The sequence below is a fragment of the Dendrobates tinctorius genome, unplaced genomic scaffold, assembly GCF_039654945.1.
Source record: "Dendrobates tinctorius isolate UK_male_01 unplaced genomic scaffold, ASM3965494v1 ptg000386l, whole genome shotgun sequence".
Lineage (NCBI taxonomy): Eukaryota > Metazoa > Chordata > Amphibia > Anura > Dendrobatidae > Dendrobates > Dendrobates tinctorius.
This window is the reverse complement of record NW_027362052.1, coordinates 2040102-2058780: the sequence shown is the minus strand read 5'-3', so window position 1 is coordinate 2058780 and position 18679 is coordinate 2040102. Positions and strand designations below refer to the sequence as shown.

Below are 18679 nucleotides of genomic sequence, written 5' to 3'. Positions count from 1 at the left end.
TGGTCCTGGGGGTGGGCCAGGATACGATTGCGTCCACCTTTTCTGGCTCTGGACTCATGGAACCCCCGCCTACCCGATGCCCCAGGTAGTGGACCTCGCTCATGCCCATCTGGCACTTTCCCGGCTTGATAGTCAGGCCTGCCTGGTGAAGACGCTTGAGCACCTCCTGGAGTTGCTGAAGGTGTTCCTCCCATGTGGAACTGAAGATGGCGATGTCATCCAAGTACGCCACCGCGTAATCCTTCAGTCCCCGAAGCAGGTGGTTGACCATCCGCTGGAAAGTGGCAGGGGCATTTTTCATGCCGAAGGGCATGACTGTGGACTCGTACAGTCCAAAGGGGGTGATAAAGGCGGATTTCTCCTGCGCCTCAGAGGAATCTACCAGAATCCCCGACTCAAATCCATAATGGATATATACTTTGCTTGTTGCACCACCTCAGAGATTCGATAAGGTGTTCGCCGTAGTGGGGCGTGATTCCCGGTGTCCACCTCATGAACCGCTAAATCCGACCTCCCAGGTCGGTTGGTGAACACGACCCAGAAGGGTTCCAGGGTGGCCACCAACTGCGACCGCTGGGATACGGTTAACAAACCACTTATCTCCACGTCCTCAAAGGACCCATTGGCCTTGGCTTGGGCAAGCATGTCCAGGAGGGGATCTTCCTCCCCATCCTCGGGCAGGTTGCAGACCGATAGGACGCAAGCTTCACGTTCGTGGTGCGCCTTCAGCATGTTGACGTGAAAGGCCTTGCGCCTACCCCGAGCATGGTCAAGTGTGACCACGTAGGTGATCGGGTTGAGCTGTTGGTGGACGACGTATGGGCCTTCCCAGGCTGCCTGAAGCTTATCCGTTGCTACGGGGACCAGCACCCACACCTTTTGACCCACCTGGTAGGTCCGCTCCCGGGCGTTCTGGTCGTACCAGTGCTTCCAGTCAGCCTGAGCCTGCGTCATGTTGTCATGCACCAACTGCGTCAAGGTCTGCATCTTGTCACGGAAGCGCATGACATAATCCACGATGGACACCTCTGTGGGGTTTGGCTCATAGAATCATAGAATCATAGAATCATAGAATCATAGAATCGTAGAGTTGGAAGGGACCTCCTGGGCCATCTGGTCCAACCCCCTGCTCAAAGCAGGATTCGCTAAATCATCCCAGTCAGATGTCTGTCCAGCCTCTGTTTGAAGACTTCCATTGAAGGAGAACTCACCACTTCTCGTGGCAGCCTGTTCCACTCATTGATCACTCTAACTGTCAAAAAGTTTTTTCTAATATCTAATCTGTCTCCTCCCATTCAGTTTCATCCCATTGCTTCTAGTCTTTCCTTGTGCAAATGAGAATAAAGTTGATCCTTCTACAATGTGACAGCCCTTTAGATATTTGTAGACAGCTATTAAGTCTCCTCTCAGTCTTCTCTTTTGCAAACTAAACATTCCCAAATCCTGCAACCTTTCCTCATAAGACAGGGTTTGCAGACCGGTCACCATTCTGGTCGCTCTTTTCTGAACTTGCTCCAGTTTGTTGATGTCTTTTTTAAAATGTGGTGCCCAAAACTGGACACAATATTCCAGATGAGGTCTGACCAAAGAGGAGTAGAGGGAAATAATGACTTCACGTGATCTAGACTGTATGCTTCTGTTAATACATCCTAGAATTGCATTTGCCTTTTTTGCTGCTGCATCACACTGTTGACTCATATTCAGTCTGTGATCTATTAGTATACCCAAGTCTTTTTCACATGTGCTGTCACTTAGCCCTATTCCTCCCATTCTATATATGCTTTTTCCATTTTTATTGCCCAGATGTAGTACTTTGCATTTCTCCCTGTTAAAAACCATTCTGTTAGTTGCTGCCCACTTCTCCAGTTTATTTAAATCTTTTTGAATCCTCTCTCTCTCTTCTCTAGTATTAGCTATCCCTCCTAGCTTTGTGTCATCAGCAAATTTAATCAGTTTACCCTCAATTCCTTCATCTAAATCGTTGATAAAGATGTTGAACAATACAGGGCCCAGGACAGAGCCCTGTGGTACCCCACTTGAGACATTCTTCCAACTGGATGTGCAGCCATTTACGACCACTCTTTGGGTCCGATCACTAAGCCAGTTATGAATCCACCTAACAGTTGCCTTGTCCATTCCATACTTAATCATTTTTTCAATAAGGATTGTATGAGAGACTTTGTCAAATGCTTTGCTGAAGTCAAGATATACTATATCTACAGCATTTCCTTGATCCACCCAATCAGTGATACCGTCATAGAAGGAAATTAAGTTAGTCTGACATGACTTATTAGTTACAAACCCATGCTGACTCTGTTTAATCACTTCATTCTTATCCAGGAATTGACATACATGTTGTTTAATAATTTGTTCAAAGATCTTTCCTGGTATAGAAGTCAGACTCACCGGCCTATAGTTACCTGGGTCCACCTTCTTCCCCTTTTTGAAGATAGGAACAACATTTGCTCTTCTCCAGTCTTCTGGCACTTCTCCTGTTCTCCAAGAATTTTCAAAGATTATAGAGAGGGGTTCAAAAATTTCTTCTGCTATCTCCTTCAGTACTCTGGGGTGTAATTCATCTGGACCTGGAGACTTGAATTCATTTAGGCTAGCTAAGTGTTTCCTCACTATCTTTCTGTTTATAGATATCCTGGATTCTTCTATTCCCTTAATAGGACAGTGAATAACAGTTGATGTTACATTTCCTTTCTGAGAGAAAACAGATGCAAAATAGGAATTTAAAAGTTCAGCCTTCTCAACATCCTGTCTTACCATTTTATCATTTTCATCCTGTAAAAATCCTATAGCATCTTTGACTTTTCTTTTACTTTTGACATATCCCCAAAATCCTTTATTATTGCTTTTGACATCTCTTGCAAGCCTCAATTCATTTTCAGCTTTAGCTAATCTGATTTGTGCCCTGCAGGTTCTGCAGACAGCATTATATTCTTCTTTAGATATGCCTCCCTCTTTCCATTTTATAAACATTTTTTTCTTCCTTTTTAGCATGTGCTTAAGTTCTGTGTTCATCCATCCTGGTTTCCTTAACTGCTTCCTATTCTTCCCTCTTTTCGGAATTGTTAACAACTGTGCTTTGAGAATTTCATTTTTCAAGATTTCCCATCCTTCCTGGACATTTTTGTCTTTAAGGATATCCAGCCATTGGATCCCTCCAATTCTCTTTCTGAATCCCTTAAAATCTGCCTTTCTGAAATCTAACCTTGACGTCTGAGTCTTCACAGGTCTTCCGCCTCTAGTTATCCAAAATTCTAAAATAGCATGGTCGCTACCTCCTAGGGTCCCAGCCACTTTTACCTCCTCAACCATTTCCTCCCTGTTTATAAGGATTAGATCCAAGGTAGCAGTTCCCCTTGTTTTCTCCCTTACCTTTTGGAAGATAAAGTTGTCAGCAAGAGAGGATAAGAATTTCCTTGACCTGTTAGTTTTGCCTGAGAGAGATTCCCAACAAATGTCTGGATAGTTGAAATCTCCCATGACAACTATGTCATATTTTTTGGAGAACTTGGCCATTTGATGCATAAAGAGTTCATCCATAGCTTCAGCTTGCACAGGCGGCCTGTAGTAAAAGCCTACAATGGTGTCCTTTCCATTGTTCTGTCCCAGGATTCTCTTATCAACCCAAGGGGTCCCCGAACTCGCCTGCCATACAGGCAGAGAACCCGGTAGAGGCCTGCGGAACTTCTCTGTAAACGAACAGCAGGTGTGGGAGGTACCGCTCCCAGTCGCGCCCTTGGGTCTCAACCAACATGTGGAGCATCTGTTTGAGGGTACCGTTGAAGTGTTCACATAAACCATTAGTCTGTGGGTGATACGCACTCGATACCAGGTGCTTCACCTGAATTTTCTCACAGAGAGCCTCCATTAGGCGAGACATGAATTGGGTCCCTTGATCAGTAAGCATCTCCCTGGGAAATCCTACCCTTGAAAAGATATTCACCAGTGAGTCAGTCACCTTATCTGCCCTGGTTGAAGACAGAGCTACTGCCTCTGGGTACCGGGTAGCGTAGTCTACCACGGTGAGAATGTATCGCTTTCCGGAGCTGCTGGGGACGGCCAGCGGGCCTACAGTGTCCACCGCGATTCTCTGGAAAGACTCCTCTATCACCGGCAAAGGAATAAGGGGAGCCTTAAGAGCAGGCCACGCCTTACCCACTTTTTGACAGGTGTTACAGGAGCGGCAGTATTGTGTTACATCTGTCCCCATCTTGGGCCAATAGAAGTGTTGAGACAGCCGTGCCTTTGTTTTGCTGATCCCCAAGTGTCCAGCGAGTGGAATCTCATGGGCAATCTGCAACAACTTGTTAGGAATCTGAGTTCTGCCATACCTATGCAGAAACCCAGGTCCTCACATTTATCTCCAGAGGCTAAGTCCTTTGTGCCAGCTTCTGAGGCATGCTCACAGTACGAGCTCCTATTGGAGTTCGGGAGTCAGGTGCTCAGGTCCTGCTCTGAATCCTATTGGCTCCTATTGGAGTTCTGGAGATTTCCGGCAGGTCCCGTACGCTATAAACAGTGCGCATGGCTTTTCCGCCATGCGCTAGTATAGTCATACTTGCTGCTGTATGTTTGTTGATGGATGCATGGACTGGTGAATGACTCATTTGAAACCCCCATTCCTTGGTTATTACGAATGTGTGAGAGTTTGAGTTAGAGACAGTACTAGTGCCAGCGCGCCTTTGCTCCAGCGCCTCAGCAGCTAGCGCCTGCTTGACAGCGGCGTTTCTTCAGCGGCTTAGTTATCGCCGCGCTGCAGTTGCAGCACTAGGTACGTACACACATGCAACGCCCTATTTTCCAGACGTCCACGGTAGGTCTAGGCGGAGTTGGTGCTGTCAGCTAGGACCGCTCCTGTGACCAGATACCGCGTCTGTGTCGCTGAGCTCCTGTGACGTTTAAACAGACTCAGCGTTATTGCACATGTGTATATGTTTGCAGCTCTGTGTGCAGAGCTTGTGTATGCTTGCAGCTCTGTGTGTGCAACAGAGCTTGTGTATGCTTGCAGCGCTGTGTGTGCAACAGAGCTTGCTCCAGCCTTATCTGTTCATGTGCTTATCCTTGCAGCTCTGTGAGTGCAACAGAGCTTGCTCAGTGCACCTGGGTGAAGTCTGAACCCTGTGCACTCTACCGCCAGATACCTTCTGCCACCACCTAGCAGCGGTCTTACCATCTACCGCACGGTGGACCCCGAGCGGTGAACGCACTTTATTTATAATTTTATTTAGTCCGTTCCACCACTCCTAACACAACTCAGTTCTGAACTGTAGGGGGACGACTCGCTGTCTTTCCCTCAACCACTCCTTTTGGGGATCTCCGGGTACTGTCTCCCGGTACAACCTTCCTCGTTCCCAGAACACCCTCTCCTTATCAGACTGGGAGGTGGGCGTCTTGGCGAGATCTCTCAATTTCTCCAGGCTCGCATCTGAGTGCAGAGCAGCCTGAAACTCCTTGCTGGAGGCTGCCAGAAGTGACGTCAGGGTCCCTTCCTCACTGGGACCCTCTGGAACCGGCTCTGGGGTCACCTCTGGTTAAGTCTCTCCTGCAGCAGAAGAGGGTCCAGAAGACAGGGCGCTACCTGCGATCTGGGCACTCTGACTGCGTGTGACAGCTGCTATGTATGCTGTCTCCCTGGGGATTTCTACAGACCCACCAGCCGGCGCTGCCATGGGCTCTACCATCCACCCCCAACACTTCATGAGCAGTGCTACTTATGGGCCAGTTACCTTCCTCGGTGGAACTGGTCAGCTGCATGGCATTACCTTCCTCATGGTCCCCATGCATCTCCCCATTTCCTTGAGCACCGTTGCTTGCTCCTGCCAGGGGTTCCTCAGCCGTCTCACTCCGCTGAGTGACGGGGCTGAGCACTTCGGCACCAGTGGACACATCTACCATTTCAAAGAAAGGGTTAACAGGTTCAGTCGGCACAGATACATCATCATCATTCCTTGGACAAGAATGGTTATCAGATTGCTTTGGTACAGTTACATCACCATCAGCATCATTCCTGGGGAAAGAATGGTTGTTAGTTGCATCATTACTCATCACGTTATTAGCAGGTAACACATTCAGTTTTCCACCATCATCAAATTGGGGAGGGGTGTCAGGGACATAGTATGCAACCATCCTCCCCAAATCAGTCCCCAATAAAACATCGGTGGGCAGGTTTTCAGAAACTCCCACTTCCCTCACCCCGCTCCCAGCGCCCCAATCAAGGAATACCCGGGCCACTGGCAAGGGACAGCGGGTACCCCCAATCCCGGTGACAGTCAGGGTTTTCCCCTCAACAAACTCTTCAGGGGCCGCCAGTCCAGGACGGATGAGGGTTTGTTCAGCCCCGGTGTCCTTGAGGCCTGTAGCAAGACGGGCCCCCACCTGAACAGGTTGAACATTGTCGTCAATCCTGTGAACCACACCTCCCACCAACAGAACAGGCGTTGGGCCCAGAGGCCTTGGCTGGGGGGTGCTTCGGCTTTTCTGGACAGGTGAAACGGAGGTGACCAGTCCGATCGCAGTTGTAACACTGGCGACTGTCAGGAGTAGGCCTGGTGTTGGCAACTGGGACAGGGCCTCCGGAGGGATGGCTAGCTGGGGCACTGGGATTGGTTGCAGGCTTACCCTGTCTCGAGCTGATGGTGACTGGCCTCCGTGTCTCTGGCTTCCGGTTGGCCTCATAGTTGTCGGTGATCTGTGCCGCTTTGTCCGCATTCGTTAGTTCGCGGTCCAGGATGAACTGTCAGACCTCAGCTGGGCAAAGATGCAGGAACTGGTCTTTGATCATCAGGTCCCGTAGCAGCTCAAAGGAATCAACGGACAGTCCATGGATCCACTGGTCAAAGTGGGTCCTGAGTCCTTGCACCACATCGCTATAGCTATTGTGTGGGCCACGTTGGAGGTTCCGGAACTTCTTTCGGTACACCTCAGGTGTCAGCCGGTATTTGGCGATCAGAGCCTGCTTTATGTCGTCATAGTCATCATCGTCTTCTGGTGGAAGAGAAGCAAACACCTCCAGAGCTTTGCCTTTTAGCCCTGGGGTCAGGTACCGGGCCCATTGGACCATTTCCAGCTGGTACTGTCTGCAGGCTTTCTCAAAGGCTCGCAGAACCATGTCCAAGTCCCCATCCTTTTCCATCATGGGAAAATGCTCTGGCCGGGGTTTAGGAGTCTGGACGCTGCTGGGCTCACTGCTTCGGGCTGCGGAGCAATTCCCCCCCTCGCTGGAGCACCTCCAGTTCATGGGCCCTCTGCGCTTGGCGCTCAGCTCTCTCAGCCTCCCTTTCGGCTTTCTCAGCCTCTCTCTCTCGAGCTTCCTGGATCAGCTGTAGGCGCCTGTCCGTATCGTCATCGGAGATCTGCTGCAGGGCCATTTGCAGATCGGGGTCCACCCCGCTCTGATTGAATGTGGGGCCAGCGCTCATGAGTGGAGCCTCTGCTGCAGCCCCATTGTCATGCGGGCCAACCTCTGCACCTCTCTGGTCGTTGTCCAGATGCACCAGAGCCGCGATCAATTGTTCTCTGGTTTTGTTTGTGGCGTCATTGCCTCGGTACGTGCATACTCCAGCAAGATTTTCCTTTTTCTGCTGTTTGTACCAGTGTTCTCCTTTTGCCGCCATGGTTGCCAAATAAAAGATAGAAAAGAAAAGCGAAGAAAAGGGAGGGAATACTCGCATGTACACACAAATTTCTCAGGACTAGTAACCACTGAGTCTGTTCTCCAAAACCTATGATGCAGGATTCCCGCAGGAACCGTGCAGGTCTTTAGTGAGAGGAATGATTGCTCAAACCAAATCACTAATGCTCTATGATCATCCCACCGCTCTGCCACTAAATTGTGACGGACGGACGCACCCCGTGCCACCAATATGTCACAATCCCACCACTGACACGGGTATGTCAGCGGACAGAGGGATGCGACACACTGCCGGCACACAGCTATCACAGGCACAGTGGGGGCTTATCTTAGTTATCCCGCCACTGGTACCACGTGACAAAAATGCAGCAAGCTAATCTCGCTCTAACAATTTATTGCAGGGGGGGTATTTTGGATGCCCCAGCACTGCTAACAACCTTCCAAGAACTGCGGGGATTTATGTATATCCCACTTTCTCAGTTCCACTTTGGAACTTGCAGCTCTCCGGTGCCCCCTTATCCTCAGTTCAGTCAGGGAACTGCAGCTAGGATATTAGTCGCCGGATGGGCTGCTTGTTGTGCACGGGCAATTAGGCTACTGCAGTAAGGGAATTATCAATGCGTTGGCCTCAGCCACTCATTCAGCATCTAAGACCCTTCCGTACTGCCAACTAGCCCAACCAATCGCACACACCACGCTGCCACCAGCCACACTTCACTTAATCAAAGAGTTAATTAAGAGGGTCTGTGGCAAACCCCCAAATTAGTGGCGTTTATCTAAAAAAGGCGCATAGTTCGTTTCTTAGAGCATGAAGGCAGACTGATAATTTTGTCATTTATTCTCAAAAAGGTGGGCAGCGATTACATAGATAAAGTTGTCATAAATTGAGACATTAAATATGTACATTGCGAATATAAAAATAACATGGATGAAAAGACAGAAATTACACTTACAGTTGCTTATGGTTCTTTAGGCAATCCCATGTGGCTCGGGGGATGGGCAGCAGCCAGACATCCCAAGACATCGGATAGATCTTGTCAGCATGCAATCTGTAGCTCAAAGTGACGGAATTTTGGGAGGGAATACCTTATCCCTTTGGGTTTGTGACCTCATGAAAGGGGCGGTCTGGTGAGGTTCAACCCCTCACTCTCTAAGTTGCAATTTATCTAAAAACTTATAATAACCATATCTTAACGAGGGAAGCTCGTACAAACACACATATGGTATCATTGGTTGTAGTTTGTCGAACCCAACAAGACAACATCAAACATGCCATAATTAAGACACTCCATTTGGGAGCAATCCATATCTCAGTTTCTGGAGGGGCTAGAACCGTGAAAATTAGGGATTAGAAAGCTGGCCTTGTTGCCTACGCAGAGATGTAGCTATTATATCTCTCGCACGAGCGAAGTGCACGTTAGAGCTTCTTTTAATATTTCCTATACCTGTAGCCAGCCTCATGGCCAGGACAAAGACACTATTTCCACTCAGCTTAATTAACATTCCTAGCTGTGGAGAGGAGCCAAATGCTTGTAACAGGAAGTGTCCTATTACCAATGCGGACACAGAGCTGTTAAGGAGGGGGGAAGGGGGGATGCTGCAGCTATGTGACAAGATTTTCTCATCAGAGTGAAATGGGAGATTCTAGAATGTTCCAGAAACATCATACTTTACTTAACATTTTACATTACAGGATCTTATCATGTATCTCTGTATACAGGGAGTTCCCCCTAGTGGTGACTGCAGACAGAATCTTATCATGTATCTCTGTATACAGCGAGCTCCCCATAGTAGTGACTGCAGACAGGATCGTATCATGTATCTCTGTATACAGGGAGATCCCCCTAGTGGTGACTGCAGACAGGATCTTATGTATACAGGGTGCTCCCCCTAGTGGTGGCCGCAGACAGGATCTTATCCTGTATCTCTGTATACAGGGAGCTCCCTCTCTCTAGTGGTGACTGCAGACATGATCTTATCATATATCTCTGTATACAGGGAGCTCCCCCTAGTGGTGACTGCAGACAGGATCTTATCCTGTATCTCTGTATACAGGGAGCTCCCCCTAGTGGTTGCTGCAGACAGGATCTTATCATGTATCTCTGTATACAGGGAGCTCCCCCTAGTGGTGAATGCAGAGCGGATCTTATCATGTATCTCTGTATACAGGGAGCTCCCCCTAGTGGTGACTGCAGACAGGATCTTTTCTCATGTAGCTCTGTATACAGGGAGCTCCCCCTAGTGGTGACTGCAGACAGGATCTTATGTATCTCTGTATACAGGGTGCTCCCCCTAGTGGTGGCTACAGACAGAATCTTATCATGTATCTCTGTATGCAAGGAGCTCCCCCTAGTGGTGGCTGCAGACAGGATGTTATCATGTATCTCTGTATACAGGGAGCTCCCGCTAGTGGTGACTGCAGACAGGATCTTATCATGTATCTCTGTATACAGGGAGCTCCCCCTAGTGGTGGCTGCAGACAGGATCATATCATGTATCTGTATACAGGGAGCTCCCCCTAGTGGTTGCTGCAGACAGGATCTTATCATGTGTCTCTGTATACAGGGAGCTCCCTCTCGTGATGGCTGCAGACAGGATCTTATCATGTATCTCTGTATACATGGAGCTCCCCCTAGTGGTGAATGCAGACAGGATCATATCAAGTATCTCTGTATACAGGGAGCTCCCCCTAGTGGTGACTGCAGACAGGATCTTATCATGTATCTCTGTGTATATGCAATATCTTTTATTGATCACAGTCTGCAGGTATTATAGATCTATAGATGAGATCTTTTCTGGCTCTTTTACCTCCATGTAACTCTTTTCCTTATTTTATGTCCTCAGTTTGGTTACTATTTTACCCCGTCCATATCACCTTCCCAATCCTATGTCGGACCCTTTTATTTCTCGGTGTTCCCCACAATTCTGTATATTCCTCTGGCGTAATACTCTTGTTATACCATCATTATTGTATCACTTTACTCCTGCCCTGTGTGTATATCGCCGTATCCTGAGGATTGAGTGTGCGTATGATTGGGGTCAGAGGTTTGGGTCAAGTTAGGTTTCTATAAATCAGTCAGTACCCTGCTATAGATGTGTGGATAGTGGTCGCTCCGACCATCAGGCCGTGGTGCCAAGGGCAACCCGTAACGTGGACTCTGGGGCCAGGGCTCAGCTATGTCCAGATACTACCATGTCCTTCTGCTCCTGTAATGTAGCATTGCGCAATGACTGTAATGCGGCCCTCTGGGGGATTCCCCGGTTCTCCTGTGGGACAGTCCGAGCCTGGATACAGTCATTACTCATAGCCCCACACTCTGACATGTGTCTAGCTCTATGAAACATGAGAAGCTGCCTTGTTCAAGCAGTGCACCCACCAGGGGCTTCCATGTAGTATGCAGCTCCTCAAGAGTCACAATCCTTCTTGTATTATTAATAAAGGGACCCTGACCTTCATCCTCAGGTCCGAGGTGGTGCCAGGCTCTGCTGCTCCATCCAGCCCTAGTTCAGGTTGTCGCCCTCCTGGGAGCACATTGTTGGCCTGGTGGTATAGTGTGCCATATGACTGCCCACCCTGCCCTATGATGCCATCTCTTTTACTGTCTCGCTTTGTCCTAGAGAGGCTCCAGTTATGGCTCCTTAATGACGGCTCATGGCAAATACCAAATCTTTGCCAACACCGGACACTTCAAGGTGACGACTCACAGGAGTCTCTGTAATGTTTCTGTGTTCTCTTGCTCTGTTTGCTCTTTCTGTATCTCTCTCTATTGTCTCAGTCTCTCCTGATATTTTATGTCTAATAGCAACATTAATATCTCAGAATGAATGTCCTGCACCTGTTATCACTTATCAAAGGTCATATTACTACCACAAATGTTCAAGAATATAACTGCTATAATACTACCCCTATGTACAAGAATATAACTACTATAATACTGCCCCCTATGTACAAGAATATAACTACTATAATGCTGCCCCTATGTACAAGAATATAACTACTATAATACTGCTCCTATGTACAAGAATATAACTACTATAATACTGCCCCCTATGTACAAGAATATAACTACTATAATACTGCTCCTATGTACAAGAATATAACTACTATAATACTGCTCCTATGTACAAGAATATAACTACTATAATACTGCTCCTATATACAAGAATATAACTACTATAATACTGCCCCTATATACAAGAATATAACTACTATAATACTGCCCCTATGTACAAGAATATAACTACTATAATACTGCCCCCATGTACAAGAATATAACTACTATAATACTGCTCCTATGTACAAGAATATAACTACTATAATACTGCCCCTATGTACAAGAATATAACTACTATAATACTGCTCCTATGTACAAGAATATAACTACTATAATACTGCTCCTATGTACAAGAATATAACTACTATAATACTGCCCCTATGTACAAGAATATAACTACTATAATACTGCCCCTATGTACAAGAATATAACTACTATAATACTGCTCCTATGTACAAGAATATAACTACTATAATACTGCCCCCTATGTACAAGAATATAACTACTATAATACTGCTCCTATGTACAAGAATATAACTACTATAATACTGCTCCTATGTACAAGAATATAACTACTATAATACTGCCCCTATATACAAGAATATAACTACTATAATACTGCCCCTATGTACAAGAATATAACTACTATAATACTGCCCATATGTACTAGAATATAACTACTATAATACTGCTCCTATGTACAAGAATATAACTACTATAATACTGCCCCTATATACAAGAATATAACTACTATAATACTGCTCCTATGTACAAGAATATAACTACTATAATACTGCCCCCATGTACAAGAATATAACTACTATAATACTGCTCCTATGTACAAGAATATAACTACTATAATACTGCCCCTATGTACAAGAATATAACTACTATAATACTGCTCCTATGTACAAGAATATAACTACTATAATACTGCTCCTATGTACAAGAATATAACTACTATAATATTGCCCCTATGTACAAGAATATAACTACTATAATACTGCTCCTATGTACAAGAATATAACTACTATAATACTGCCCGTATGTACTAGAATATAACTACTATAATACTGCTCCTATGTACAAGAATATAACTACTATAATACTGCCCCCACGTACAAGAATATAACTAATATAATACTGCCCCTATGTACAAGAATATAACTACTATAATACTGCCCCTATGTACAAGAATATAACTACTATAATACTGCCCCTATGTACAAGAATATAACCACTATAATACTGCCCCCTATGTACAAGAATATAACTACTATAATACTGCCCCTATGTACAAGAATATAACTAATATAATACTGCTCCTATGTACAAGACTATAACTACTATAATACTGCCCCTATGTACAAGAATATAACTACTATAATACTGCCCCCTATGTACAAGAATATAACTACTATAATACAGCCCTATGTACAAGAATATAACTACTATAATACTGCCCCTATGTATTGTAGTAGTTATATTCTTGTACATAGGGGCAGTATTATAGTAGTTATATTCTTGTACATAGGAGCAGTATTATAGTAGTTATATTCTTGTACGTAGGGGCAGTATTACAGTAGTTATATTCTTGTATGTAGGGGCAGTATTACAGTAGTTATATTCTTGTACATAGGGGGCAGTATTATAGTAGTTATATTCTTGTACATAGGAGCAGTATTATAGTAGTTATATTCTTGCACATAGGAGCAGTATTATAGTAGTTATACTATTGTACATAAGGGACAGTATTATAGTAGTTATATTCTTGTACATAGGAGCAGTATTATAGTAGTTATACTATTGTACATAGGGGCAGTATTATAGTAGTTATATTCTTGCACATAGGAGCAGTATTATAGTAGTTATATTCTTGTATATAGGAGCAGTATTATAGTAGTTATAGTCTTGTACATAGGGGACAGTATTATAGTAGTTATATTCTTGTACATAGGAGGCAGTATTATAGTAGTTATATTCTTGTACATAGGGGCAGTATTATAGTAGTTATATTCTTGTACATAGGAGGCAGTATTATAGTAGTTATATTCTTGTACATAGGGACAGTATTATAGTAGTTATATTCTTGCACATAGGAGCAGTATTATAGTAGTTATATTCTTGTTCATAGGAGCAGTATTATAGTAGTTATATTCTTGTACGTAGGGGCAGTATTACAGTAGTTATATTCTTGTACATAGAGGGCAGTATTATAGTAGTTATATTCTTGTACATAGGGGCAGTATTATAGTAGTTACTGTATATTCTTGTACATAGGGGCAGTATTATAGTAGCTATATTCTTGTACATAGGAGCAGTATTATAGTAGTTAGATTCTTGTACATAGGAGCAGTATTATAGTAGTTATATTCTTGCACATAGGGGCAGTAGTATAGTAGTTATATTCTTGTACATAGTAGCAGCATTATAATGGTTATATTCTTGTACATAGGAGCAGTATTATAGTAGTTATATTCTTATACATAGGGGCAGTATTATAGTAGTTATATTCTTGTACATAGGAGCAGTATTATAGTAGTTGTAATCTTGTACATAGGGGCAGTAGTATTGTAGTTATAATCTTGTACATAGGGGCAGTAGTATTGTAGTTATAATCTTGTACATAGGGGCAGTAGTATTGTAGTTATATTCTTGTACATAGTAGCAGCATTATAATGGTTATATTCTTGCACATAGAAGCAGTATTATAGTAGTTATATTCTTGTACATAGGGGGCAGTATTATAGTAGTTATATTCTTGTACATAGGAGCAGTATTATAGTAGTTATATTCTTGTACATAGGAGCAGTATTATAGTAGTTATATTCTTGTACATAGGAGCAGTATTTTAGTAGTTATATTCTTGTACATAGGGGCAGTATTATAGTAGTTATATTCTTGTACCTAGGAGCAGTATTATATTAGTTATATTCTTGTACATAGGGGCAGTATTATAGTAGTTATATTCTTGTACATAGGGGGCAGTATTATAGTAGTTATATTCTTGTACCTAGGAGGCAGTATTATAGTAGTTATATTCTTGTACATAGGGGCAGTATTATAGTAGTTATATTCTTGTACATAGCAGCAGTATTTTAGTAGTTATATTCTTGTACATAGGGGCAGTATTATAGTAGTTATATTCTTGTACCTAGGAGCAGTATTATATTAGTTATATTCTTGTACATAGGGGCAGTATTATAGTAGTTATATTCTTGTACATAGGAGCAGTATTATATTAGTTATATTCTTGTACATAGGAGCAGTATTATAGTAGTTATATTCTTGTACATAGGAGCAGTATTTTAGTAGTTATATTCTTGTACCTAGGAGCAGTATTATATTAGTTATATTCTTGTACATAGGGGACTGTATTATATTAGTTATATTCTTGTACATAGGAGCAGTATTATAGTAGTTATATTCTTGTACATAGGAGCAGTATTATAGTAGTTATATTCTTGTACATAGGAGCAGTATTTTAGTAGTTATATTCTTGTACATAGGGGCAGTATTATAGTAGTTATATTCTTGTACATAGGGGCAGTTTTATAGTAGTAATATTCTTGTACCTAGGAGCAGTATTATAGTAGCTATATTCTTGTACATAGGGGCAGTATTATAGTAGTTATATTCTTGTACCTAGGGGCAGTATTATAGTAGTTATATTCTTGTACATAGGGGCAGTATTATAGTAGTTATATTCTTGTACATAGGGGCAGTTTTATAGTAGTAATATTCTTGTACCTAGGAGCAGTATTATAGTAGCTATATTCTTGTACATAGGGGCAGTATTATAGTAGTTATATTCTTGTACATAGGGGCAGTATTATAGTAGTTATATTCTTGTACATAGTGGCAGTATTATAGTAGTTATATTCTTGTACCTAGGAGCAGTATTATAGTAGTTATATTCTTGTACATAGGGGCAGTATTATAGTAGTTATATTCTTGTACCTAGGGGCAGTATTATAGTAGTTATATTCTTGTACATAGGGGCAGTATTATAGTAGTTATATTCTTGTACATAGGGGCAGTTTTATAGTAGTAATATTCTTGTACCTAGGAGCAGTATTATAGTAGCTATATTCTTGTACATAGGGGCAGTATTATAGTAGTTATATTCTTGTACCTAGGAGCAGTATTATAGTAGTTATATTCTTGTACATAGTGGCAGTATTATAGTAGTTATATTCTTGTACCTAGGAGCAGTATTATAGTAGTTATATTCTTGTACATAGGGGCAGTATTATAGTAGTTATATTCTTGTACATAGGGGCAGTATTATAGTAGTTATATTCTTGTACATAGGGGCAGTTTTATAGTAGTAATATTCTTGTACCTAGGAGCAGTATTATAGTAGCTATATTCTTGTACATAGTGGCAGTATTATATTAGTTATATTCTTGTACCTAGGAGCAGTATTATAGTAGTTATATTCTTGTACATAGTGGCAGTATTATAGTAGTTATATTCTTGTACCTAGGAGCAGTATTATAGTAGTTATATTCTTGTACATAGGGGCAGTATTATAGTAGTTATATTCTTGTACCTAGGGGCAGTATTATAGTAGTTATATTCTTGTACATAGGGGCAGTATTATAGTAGTTATATTCTTGTACATAGGGGCAGTTTTATAGTAGTAATATTCTTGTACCTAGGAGCAGTATTATAGTAGCTATATTCTTGTACATAGGGGCAGTATTATAGTAGTTATATTCTTGTACATAGGGGCAGTATTATAGTAGTTATATTCTTGTACATAGGGGCAGTATTATAGTAGTTATATTCTTGTACATAGGAGCAGTATTTTAGTAGTTATATTCTTGTACATAGGGGCAGTATTATAGTAGTTATATTCTTGTACCTAGGAGCAGTATTATATTAGTTATATTCTTGTACATAGGGGCAGTATTATAGTAGTTATATTCTTGTACATAGGAGCAGTATTATATTAGTTATATTCTTGTACATAGGAGCAGTATTATAGTAGTTATATTCTTGTACATAGGAGCAGTATTTTAGTAGTTATATTCTTGTACCTAGGAGCAGTATTATATTAGTTATATTCTTGTACATAGGGGACTGTATTATATTAGTTATATTCTTGTACATAGGAGCAGTATTATAGTAGTTATATTCTTGTACATAGGAGCAGTATTATAGTAGTTATATTCTTGTACATAGGAGCAGTATTTTAGTAGTTATATTCTTGTACATAGGGGCAGTATTATAGTAATTATATTCTTGTACATAGGGGCAGTTTTATAGTAGTAATATTCTTGTACCTAGGAGCAGTATTATAGTAGTTATATTCTTGTACATAGGAGCAGTATTTTAGTAGTTATATTCTTGTACATAGGGGCAGTATTATAGTAATTATATTCTTGTACATAGGGGCAGTTTTATAGTAGTTATATTCTTGTACATAGGGGCAGTATTATAGTAGTTATATTCTTGTACCTAGGAGCAGTATTATATTAGTTATATTCTTGTACATAGGGGCAGTATTATAGTAGTTATATTCTTGTACATAGGAGCAGTATTATAGTAGTTATATTCTTGTACATAGGGGGCAGTATTATAGTAGTTATATTCTTGTACATAGGAGCAGTATTTTAGTAGTTATATTCTTGTACATAGGGGCAGTATTATAGTAATTATATTCTTGTACATAGGGGCAGTTTTATAGTAGTTATATTCTTGTACATAGGGGCAGTATTATAGTAGTTATATTCTTGTACCTAGGAGCAGTATTATAGTAGTTATATTCTTGTACATAGGAGCAGTATTTTAGTAGTTATATTCTTGTACATAGGGGCAGTATTATAGTAATTATATTCTTGTACATAGGGGCAGTTTTATAGTAGTTATATTCTTGTACATAGGGGCAGTATTATAGTAGTTATATTCTTGTACCTAGGAGCAGTATTATATTAGTTATATTCTTGTACATAGGGGCAGTATTATAGTAGTTATATTCTTGTACATAGGAGCAGTATTATAGTAGTTATATTCTTGTACATAGGGGGCAGTATTATAGTAGTTATATTCTTGTACATAGCGGCAGTATTATAGTAGTTATATTCTTGTACATAGGGGCAGTATTATAGTAGTTATATTCTTGTGCATAGGGGCAGTATTATAGTAGGTATATTCTTGTACATAGGAGCAGTATTATAGTAGTTATTTTCTTGTACATAGGGGGCAGTATTATAGTAGTTATAGTCTTGTATACAGGGATAGTTGTTATGAACAGGTCACCGAGGAGGATGGCAGGAATTGGCTAGGCCACCAGGAAACCAGAAAGGTTGGTCACTTAGGATTAGGGGTCTGCAATTCGCTAACAACACAACAGTAACCGTGGAGCATACCTACAATGCCCTAGACCCCTCGACACAGCCGGAGGACTAACTAAGCCTAAAGCAAGAAAGGTGAAATCTAAACTGCCCCGGAGTAGAACCCCAAAAGAATAGACAGCACCCAAACATATATTGTCGGTGAGACCAGATGAGACACAAACACAGGCAGAAAATAGACTGAGCAAATGATGGGGCCAAAACTGTCTAGATAGGATAGGAAAGGAAAGACACTGTCTGCAATCACGCAAAAACCCTAAAAAATCCAACACGTCTGATGTACAAAATACACTGAGGTCTCACGACCTCTCCCCACTATATCAGCATTCTGGTGTAAACTGGCAGCAAAGCAAAAGAGACTAATATAACAGGGGACTGAACAAACTGACACAAGCTGTAACATATGGAGCTTGGTCCTGCACAGCCCCAGCATGGAGCACGCTGAACCCGCACAGCAAAGCAGAAAGAGGCAAAACCAGGTCAGAAGCAAAGGATTAGGAAATGAAGAACTTATCTGAAAAATGAAGGATCAGGCAGGAAACAGCAGACCTCAAGTTGCACAGGAAGAACTAATCACCAGCAACAATTGAGGGAGGCCTGCTCATTTAAATACTCCC

At 42.3% G+C, this 18679-nt stretch overlaps 1 protein-coding gene across 3 annotated transcripts in view; it reads left to right on the top strand.

The window, feature by feature from the left end:
* NPR2 (natriuretic peptide receptor 2) overlaps positions 1–18679 on the top strand; it is a 390456-nt gene that overhangs the window by 240607 nt on the left and 131170 nt on the right. Inside the window, exon 9 of one of the 3 annotated variants that reach the window (XM_073563311.1) lies at positions 11264–11338. The exons of the other annotated variants lie outside the window; for them this stretch is intronic. Within the exon in view, the coding sequence (XP_073419412.1) occupies positions 11264–11338 (75 nt within the window). The remainder of the gene's footprint in view (positions 1–11263; positions 11339–18679) is intronic. 3 annotated transcript variants of the gene reach the window in all.